The sequence below is a fragment of the Muscardinus avellanarius genome, assembly GCF_963383645.1.
Source record: "Muscardinus avellanarius genome assembly, chromosome: 3".
Taxonomy (NCBI): domain Eukaryota; kingdom Metazoa; phylum Chordata; class Mammalia; order Rodentia; family Gliridae; genus Muscardinus; species Muscardinus avellanarius.
In genome coordinates, this window is record NC_137788.1 from 140,292,672 (window position 1) to 140,302,261 (window position 9,590).

The 9,590-nt window shown below is 53.5% G+C and overlaps 1 protein-coding gene across 1 annotated transcript; it reads left to right on the forward strand.

Annotated features, from left to right (window-relative positions):
• Positions 1–3,241: 3,241 nt before the first annotated feature.
• On the forward strand, positions 3,242–9,118 carry CIMAP1C (ciliary microtubule associated protein 1C; the record flags this gene model as incomplete). The annotated part of the gene is made up of 4 exons (XM_080691051.1): positions 3,242–3,362; positions 7,096–7,206; positions 8,067–8,180; positions 8,637–9,118. The coding sequence occupies 4 exons, from the start codon at positions 3,242–3,244 to the stop codon at positions 9,116–9,118; spliced, it is 828 nt and encodes a 275-aa protein (XP_080547177.1).
• Between the last annotated feature and the right edge of the window lie 472 nt (positions 9,119–9,590).

Sequence of the window (9,590 nt, forward strand, 5' to 3'; positions counted from 1 at the left end):
TGCACGCTTGTAATTCCAGCATTCAGGAGGCTGAGACAGGAGGATCACAGTTCGCGGACAGTCTCAGCTACTTAGTGAGGCCTCCGCAACTTAGTGAGACTCTGTCTCAAAATAAAGAATAAAAAATAGGGTAGGGGGTGTAGCTTGGAGGTTGAATGCTCCTGGGTTCCATCCCCAAACCCACCAAAAAAAAAAAAAAAAGAAAAAAAAAAAAGAAAAATAGGGCTGGGGGGTGTGGCTCGGAGGTAGAATGCCCCTGGGTTTCATCCCCAGTACTGCAAAAATAAATAAATAAATAAATAAATAAATAAATAAATAAATAAGAATAAAAGGGGAGAAAATGTCCGCTTGGGGAAGGTTGTGTGCTGGGCAAACAGGCAGGTGGTGGTGAAGTACAGAGGGGACTTGGGCTAGCAGAGCGCCATGGGAAGGAACCCTTGAGAGGCGGGATGCAGGAGAGGAGGCCCTGGGTAGCCCCCGGTGGCAGGACTCCATGGGCGGGGTGTGCTGCTGAGGGGCAGGTGGGCAGTGCCATGCTGCAGGGGCCTCTGGGAGAAGGAAAGACAGGCTGGCCAGCAGCAACAGTCAGTCGGCAAGGAGGGCAACCCTCGGGTGGGGACGTTGGGGCGTGAGGAGGGCCTGAGGAGGAGGTGCAGTCAGCAATACGAATTCGTGTATACAATTTCGTGTGTGTGTGTGTGTGTGTGTGTGTGTGTTACTGGGGATGGACCCCAGTGGCATTCTACTTCAGGGTTACACCTCCAGCCCTATTTTATTTTTTTAAATTTTGAAACAGGGTCTAAGTTGCAAATGACCTCACTAAGTTGCTGAGGCTGGCTGTGAACCTGCCGCGATCCTCCTGTCTCAGTGTCCCAAGTACTGGGATACCAAGCGTGCGCCACTATGGTGAGCAGGGCGGAGGCATGGCTGGTGTCCGGAAGGAGGCGGGTGTCATTGCCCAGGATGGCTGCTAGCACAGGGCCTCGGGGAAGGGTAGAGGTGTTTGGACGTGAGGTGGCCTGGGAACCAGGAGGCTTTCCGGGAGGAGGGAAGGGGGATACGGGAGGTAAATGAGGAGGGGTTTTGGGATTTCTTTTTTTGTTTGTTTTTTGTTTTTTGGTCATTCTGGGGTTCCTGGAAACCCTTCTACCTCTGAGCTACACTCCCAGACCTATTTTTATTTGGAAACAGGGTCTCTTAAGCCAGTGAGGCTGGCTTCGAGCCTGCGCCATCCTCCTGTCTCCGCCTCTCAAGCGCGGGGATTACAAGCCTGCACCACCACGCCCGCGGGTTTTGGGATTTCTATGTGAAGGATCATGACACAGAGAAGCTGAGAAGGTCACTCCTCTGCAGGAACAGTGCATGTGGCATGGAGGGGCGTGTCTGGGCCCAAGAGGCCGAGATCCCCTCTAACTGCTGGTGTGCGCCCTGGAGAGGCGGGAGGTTGTCTCTAGGACTAGCTGGGTCCCCGGTCAAAGACAGATGGCAGCAACAGGAGCGGTGTGGTGAGGCGCCCTGTGGCTGGAGCACCTGGAGACCCTCCACTGGGAAGCAGGGTCCCTGCCCCGCATCTGGCTTCTGTCAATGCTGGGGGGTCGGGACTCACAGGACGGGTTTGAGGAGGGGCACCCAAAGCTTGGTCACCCCATGGGGGCTTGGAGGACAGGGAGAGCGCCTGGGCCTCTGCCCTGTCCTTCTGGTCTCTAAGGGGCTTGGGGAGTGCCCAGCGCCTGGCCACTGTCCCACCCAGCCTTCCTCCTGCCCGTGGTGGGAAGGAGTTCAGAGTGCCCTTTGGCTTCCATGAGACCAGAGACTGATCCAAAGAGAGTCCTGGATTGTGCGTACTGGTTCCATTTTTCTACCGGGGCTGGGGATGTAGCTCAGTGATCGATTAGTTGTCGCATATGCACAAGGCCCTGAATTCAATCCCCAGCACATTAAAAAAAAAATCACCGATGTAATAGGGAGTTTCTGCAAGTCCTCAATCCTTTCTGGGTCTTATTTTCCTCTCTGTACTGGGATGGTGACAGACCATCTTCAAGCCAGTCGTCCTCTGTTTTCTATTCTAGAAAACTCTTGCCTGGCTCAGATCCAGTCCCACTCAGACATGGCCCCGTGGCTGTGCACCAGGGGATGTGCACCCCGGTGCCCCCAGTGTCCTGGGTCCCTAGGGGTGAAGAGGTCTTCAGGATTTCCTCAGCCTCGGGCTCAGCCACCAGCCCTGTGTGGCTGGGCATCTTTCCTGCCCTTCAAGGCTTCTGGTCACACCATCCCTGAAGGGGTGCTCTTGACCACGCAAGGACAGCAGGTCCTTGTGACCTCGTGTTAGCCTTGCCTCCCATTCCACGTCTGGGAATGTGGCCAGCGGGCCAATGTTCCTCGAGGTAGGCGTGGATCTTTAGAGATGCCTTGCTGAGAAAGGAGTCCGAGAGGGCTGTCAGGTAGGCACACACCTCAGTGTGACGAGTCGGCTTAATCCTTTGCCAGGGAAAAGGCGACTTTGAGAGAAGGGGGGGTTTATAGCCGGCTGTAGTGGTCAGGCCTGTGATCTCAGTACTTGGGAGGCTGAGACGAGAGGATTACCGGTGTAAGGCCAGCTTTGGCGACTTCGCGGAAGCCTGTTTCAAATTAAAAAATAAAAAAGGGCTGGAGTTGTAGCTCAGTGGTAGTGCACCCCTTGGTTCAGTTCTCAATACTACGCTTGTGCTTGTGCACACGTACACACACACACACGCAACACCCACGTAGGAGGGGCAGGGGGCAGAGATCCCCAGGAACTACGTGTATAACAGGAATGCTCCACTCATGACACACCCAGCCTTTTATTCCTGACCTGTCTCCTTGGGGCACCCTCACTGGTACCTGGGGATCCCCAGGCCATTTAGCCCGTTGGGGTGGGGTAGTGGAGCTGACTTCTCGGGGTTCCGTAACTGAGCTCGAAGCATAGAACTTCTCCACAGCTCGGGTTCCATGGCAACAGGGGAAATAAACACTCGGCTTCACAGTCCAAGTTCTGCCGTGATGTCATCCTCAGCTCCGGCCCCCTCAGCCCCGTGGCTGGCTGCACCCCAGACGGCCTTGGCGGCTGCAGCCTGAGGACTGTGTTGCCGCCTGGCCCCCGCGCAGCCTCCGAGGTGGGGTGCGGAGAGTGGGCAGAGGGGCCTGGGGCAGGGGGGCCCCACTCCTTGCCTGCTGCTCCGATTCAGCCGTGACGGCTATTGGCCCCTTCTCAGCCTTGGCCATGAAACCGCCCAAGGAAGCCAGGAACCCTGTGTTCTATGCTCAGCACCCAGAGAAGAAGGTGCCCTTATCCTCATGGCAGGAGATAAAGCAGACCCCTGTCATCATGGCCACCATCAAAGGTGAGAGCCCGCCGGCCCCACTCCTGCAAAGCACCCGAGGCCTCACGGAAGACCCGCACCTCCACGCTGGGCCCACCGCAGCACCAGCCGCTGGGGCTTCTCCAGGGCGGGGGACAGGAGGGGGCCAGTTTTAGAAGAAAGGACGAGGAGCCTCTAGCCTCTCTCTTTCCTTGTATGTATGTGTGTATGTATGTATGTGTGTGTGTATGTGTGTATGTATGTATGTATTTATTTATTTTTGTTGTTGTACTGGGATGGAACCTAGAGGCATTCTACCTCTGAGCTCCACTCCCTGTCCTATTTTACTCTTTTATTTAGAAACAGAGTCTCACTAAATTGCTGAGGCTGGCTGCAAACCTGTGATCCTCCTGTCTCAGCCTCCCAAGTACTAGGATTACAATAGTGTACCACCACTCCTTTCCTTCCTTCCTTCCTCCCTCCCTCCCTTCCTTCCTTCCTTCCTTCCTTCTTCCTTCCCTCCCTCCTTTCCTTTTTTTGTACTGAGGGTTGGACCTAGGGGCATTCTACCTCTGAGCTATACACTCAGCCCTTTTTTTTTTTTATCTGTTTATTTTTTTATTTTTGTGGTGCTGGTGATAGAACCTAGGGGCATTCTGCCTCCGAGCCACACCCCCAGTTTTTTTTTTTTGTTTGTTTGTTTGGTTTTTTTTGCAGGTCTGGGGATGGAACCCAGGGACATTTGACCTCCGAGCTATACCCCTTGCTCTATTTATTATTATTATTATTATTATTATTATTATTAATTTTTATTTTTATTTTTTATTTTTTGGTGGTACTGGGGTTCCTGGAAGCTCTTCTACCTCCTGGCTATACTCTCAGACCTATTTTATACTTTTTTGTGTGGAAACATTGTCTCTTAAGCCAGTGCAGCTGGCTTTGAACCTGCTTGATCTTCCTGTCTCTGCCTCCCAAGCACGAAGATTACAAGTGTGCTCCACCACGCCAGGCCTTTTTATTCCTTATTTTCTACCTCCGGGTTACATTCCCAGACCTATTTTTATATTTTTATTTGGAAACAGGGTCTCTTAAGCCAGCGCGGCTGGCTTCGAACCTGCCTGATCCTCCTGTCTCCGCCTCCCAAGCGCGGGGATTACAAGCGTGCGCCACCACGCCCGGCTCTGAGTCTCTTAAGGCCTGAGATTATAGGCATGTGCCGCCAAGCCCGGCCGCTTGCGTGCTTGCCAAGACTGGGATCAAACCCAGGGCTTTGAGCACGCCAGGCACGTTTTCTGCCTCTGAGCGACACCCCCAGTCCTACCTAGCCTTAGCTTTTTCTCTCTCCTTTCTTTTCCTTTTTTTTGGCGGGGGTTACTGGGAATTGAACGCAGAAGAATTCTACGTCTGAGCTACACTCCAACCCTTTTATTTTTTATTTTGAAACAGTGTCTCACTAAATTGCTGAGGCTGGCCTCAAACCTGGGATCCTCCTATCTCAGCCTCCTAAGTACTGGGTTTACAGGCATGTGAAACTGCTCCTGGTTTTTCTATTTCCTTTCAATCTTGCTTTTTTTTTTTGTACTGGAGGTTGATCCCAGAGACATTGTACCGTCAAACTATACTGTCAGTCCAATTTTATTTTTTATTTTGAAACAGAGTCTTGCTAAGTTGCTGAAAGAACTTGCTAAATCACCGAGTCTGGCCTTGAATTTTAGATCCTCTTGTCTCAGTCTCCCAAATATTGAGATTACAAGTGTGTACCACCATGCCTGGCCTCAACCAACCTCTCTCTCTCTCTCTCTCTCTCTCTCTCTCTCTCTCTCTCTCCTTCCTTTCCTCCTCCTCCTCCTCCTCCTCCTCCTCCTCCTCCTCCTCCTCCTCCTCCTCCTTCTTTTTTGTGGTACTGACAATTGAACCCAGGGGACTTCTACCTCTGAGCTACACCTCCAGGTCTATTTTATTTTTATTTTGAAAGAGAGTCTCACTAGGTTGATGAGAGTCTCAGTACTTGCTCAGGCTGGCCTCAAACCTGTCATCCTCCTATTTCTACCTCCCAAGCTATACCACCACACCGAGTTCCAATCTTATTTTCAATAAGAGACCAGACACATTAATTTTACTGTGTTGTCAGTGACCGACTACTGCTGTAAGCAGGAGGCGTGCTGTAGCTAGTCAGTCCGCGCTGGGGCTCTGCCAGTTGCCAGTTTCAGCACATGTGGCTTTGGGCCAATGTTATTTCTAAGCCTTAGCGGTCTCACCTGTAGGATGGGGAAAACAGAGTATCTACCTCAAAGAGTTGTCCAGGGGGCTTAACTGAATTAACCCATATCAAATCCTTACAAGCCAGGCATGGTGGCGCACGCTTGCAATCTCAGGACTTGGGAGGCTGAGCCAGGAGGATCCGGGTTCCCGCCAGCCCCAGCTACTTAGTGAGGCCCTCTGCAACTTAGTGAGACCCTGTTTCAAGTTAAAGAATTAAAAATAGAGCTGGGAGTATAGCTCTGAGTAGAATGCCCCTGGGTTCCATACTCAATACTGGGGGAAAAAAAAAGTCCTTAGCATGATACTTGGCACAAAGGAAGTTCTCATTAATTGCATTCTACATTTCTTTCGTATGCACGATCTGCCTGAGGGAAATTGAGTGTAAACTTGGAATACTGCCTTCTCTGGAGGGAGCAGCTCAGCAGAGGGGTGTTGTGGCAGCAGGATTTTTTTTTTTTTTAATACCAAGGATTAAACTCAAGGACATTCTGCCTCTGAGCTATGCCCCCAGCCGTATTATATTTATTTATTTATTTTTACAGTACTGGGATTGAACCCAGGGGCATTCTACCACCAAGCTACATCCCAGCCCTATTTTTTATTCTTTATTTTGAGACAGGGTCTCACTAAGTTGCAGAGGGCCTCACTAAGTAGCCCAGGCTGGCCTCGAACCTGCAATCCTTCTGTCTCAGCCTCCCAAATACTGAGATTACAAGTGTGCGCCACCACACCCAGCTTTTATATTTTTGGTCTTTATTTTTATTTTTATTTCTTTGCAGTAATGAGGATTAAACCCAGGGGCATTCCACCTCCAAGTTATACCCCCAGCCCTATTTAATTTTTAATTTTATTTTTTAAAAATTTTTTGTGGGTCTGGGGATGGAACCCAGAGGTATTTGACCTCTGAGCTACACTCGCTACCCAATTTTTTATTCTTTATTTTGAAACAGGGCCTCACTAAGTAGCTGAGGCTGTCAGCGAACCATGATCCTCTGGTCTCAGCCTCCTGAATGCTGGGATTACAAGCATGCACCACCACACCCGGCTTTATTTTTTATTATTTTATTTTATTTTATTTTATTTTATTTTATTTTATTTTATTGGTGGTACTGGGGTTCCTGGAAACCCTTCTACCTCTGGGCTACATGCCCAGACCTATTTTATATTTTTATTTGGAAACAGGGTCTCTTAAGCCAGCGCGGCTGGCTTCGAACCTGCGCGATCCTCCTGTCTCTGCCTCCCAAGCGCGGGGATTACAAGTGTGCGCCACCACGCCTGGCTATTTTTTATTTTAAAACAGGATCTCACTAGGTTGCTGAGGCTGGCTTCGAACCTGCCATCCTCCTGCCTCAGCCTCTCAAGTCCTGGGATGACAGTGTGCACCACCACGCCCGGCTGGCAGGAGGAACTGGAGGACAGCAAAGACCTGCAATGCTGTCCCTGCGCCTCGTACCTGGATCCTGTGCTTTGGCTCAGTGGCGCAGGTTAAAGGCTGCCATGTCTGTCCTGACAGGTCCCGGCCCTGCCAAGTACCTGCGGTCATCCTGCACAGGCTACGTCGACCATGACAGCTCCATGTTCCAGGAGCCAGCCTTCACCCTGCACAGCCGGCACTCCGAGAAGCGTGAGCTGTCCCTCCCTGGGGGGGGGGTCACCCCAGAGGCTGGGGGCACAGTGAGAGACGTGCCCCCTCACTACCACTGGGAACAGAGGCCAGCCCTGAGGGGAACCAAAGGAAGCCAGGAGAGAATCCGGGTGACCGCCTCCTCTGACGGCAGCTCTGCCAGCTGCCTCCCAGCCATCTCCCTGGGAGCGGGGCGGGGGCGGGGGGGTGGGGGTCCGGCAGGGCCTCCTTCTGCCGTACAGTGGCTGGGACTTTCAGCTCTGACTGCCATGTTCCACAGGACTGGCTTGCACAGTGGCTGGGCAGGGAGGGCCAGGGGCCGTGGGGATGTGGCCCGGTGGCCTCAGAGCTCCCCAGGTGGGAAGGAGGGAGCAGCGGGGCTGTAGAAGAGAAAACGGAGGCTGTGAGCCAGGGCCGGGGAGAGGAGAGGCCGGCCAGGGGCCTGGTGGTGTGTCTGGGGTCTGAAATCTAGGGTGTCTGCTGCCCCCCCCCCTCAGGAGAGACACACCCTCCTTGGCCGGGCTCCTCTGGCCAGCCGGCTCTTTCTCAATGCTAACAATAGCCACAGTGGCCATTATTACGGCTGGCACGGGCCTCTGACATTCTCCGCGGCAGGCGGTAGACCAAGCTGCTGTGCAGCTATTTTATCTGCTTCTCTGAAAGAGTTCTTCAGTGCGGCAGGGCAGGTGATTGAAGTCCCATTTACAGACGAGGAAATCAAGGGTTCTGGACGCCCCAGAGCCAAAGGGATGTGAGGGGAGCCCTTGCTCCTTTGGGGAGGAGACGCTAGACTAGAGGGGGCCAGGCTGGTGCTGGGGCAGCTGCTGGGGCTGACAGGGGCCCTTCTCGCTGTTTTGCAGGGATCATAGACATATGTAGCCCTGGGCCTTGCTATTTCCTGGATCCGAAAGTAACTAGGTTTGGAATGTCCAGCTGTCCACAGGTGCCCATGGAGGAACGCATCTGCAACCTGCGTAAGACATGGCTGGGAGCCGGGGTCCACCTTTGGGGCTGGCCAGAGGTGAAGCGGGGCCTTACATGCCGGGGATGTATCTGTCACACCCAGAGATCCGCACTGTGATGCTGACATGGCCACAGCTGTTTTATGCCTAGGAACCAATGTCCCGAGATGTGTTATGATGTCAGAGCTCCTGTGAGGGCTGCGGTATTGTCATGTGCCAGCAGCTGACAGCCTAAGGGTGATGCTTTGATCGCCTAATGGTTTTCATATCGAGACAACAGTGTCCCGCTTGGCGGCAGGATGGCCTGCCTAAGTGACATTTTGCTGTGCTCTCCCTGCCCACGGCACTATTTGGGGGTGGTGGCCGCCCTGCCCTGCTACTGAAGGGCCACGGAAGCCATCAGCCCCCTCCCTGGACCCTGGCTGGGTGCCAGGACTGTGAGCCCCCCTGCCCCCCTTGCTCTTTCAGGCCTGAGTCCCACCCCAGCCTCCTGCTACTACAACACTGAGAAGATCCGCCCCCTTGGAGAACGCAGGGCTCCTCGATACACTTTTGGCTACCGGTGCCCTTTCCGAGTGATGGACCCCAACCCGGCCCCCAACCAGTACCATCTGCCGCTCTTGCTGGGCCCCAACACCCCCACCTACCACGCCGCTCCCTGCTATAGCCTGGCCTCCTCGGACAAGAACTGGTTCTACAAGGCGGACGTGGCTGGCGGCCCTGGACCTGCTATGCATGCCAGGCCCGAGCCGTCTGTCTACCAGAACCGCAGCCCCATCTACAGCATGGCCAAGCGCTTCTCCTACCCGCTGGACCACACGCTTCGGCCCGGCCCTGGCGCCTACGACGTGCAGCAGGTCACCATGCACAAGCCCCGCATCCCCGCCTTCACCATGGGTGTGAAGCACTCCCCCTACCTGTGTCCCCTGGTCATCGACATTCGTGACTGAGGCCCCCACCCAGCCCGAGCCCTCCACCCACAGATGTTATTTTCCTATATCAAATAGTTTAAGCACCGAGTTGGTGTCTGCACCGCAGCCAGCATGCAGACCGCATCAGATAAATATTTTTGTTTATTCATTCATTCCTTTTGCAAATACTCGTGGCTACTTTCTTCGGGCCTGCTCTGAGTGAGGGGCTGGGGACATTGGGAGGAACTGTGCAATTCCTGGTCCACAGGGGAGGCCTCCAAGATGCCCTGGTGCCCTCTGAGAGCCGAGTTCCAGTTCTAGTTCTGCCACGACCGTGCTGTGTGGCTTTGTGGCTCCGGCTCCTCTCTGGCCCTTGGGGTTGCTCTGTGGATGGTGAAGTGGATAGACCGGGAAGGTCCAAGTCCATACCCAGTTCTAGAACTCTGATCCCTGTTGGCGGCCTGGCCTAAGAGAGGAGGAAGGACAGTTGGGTATTGGGCACAGAAGACGG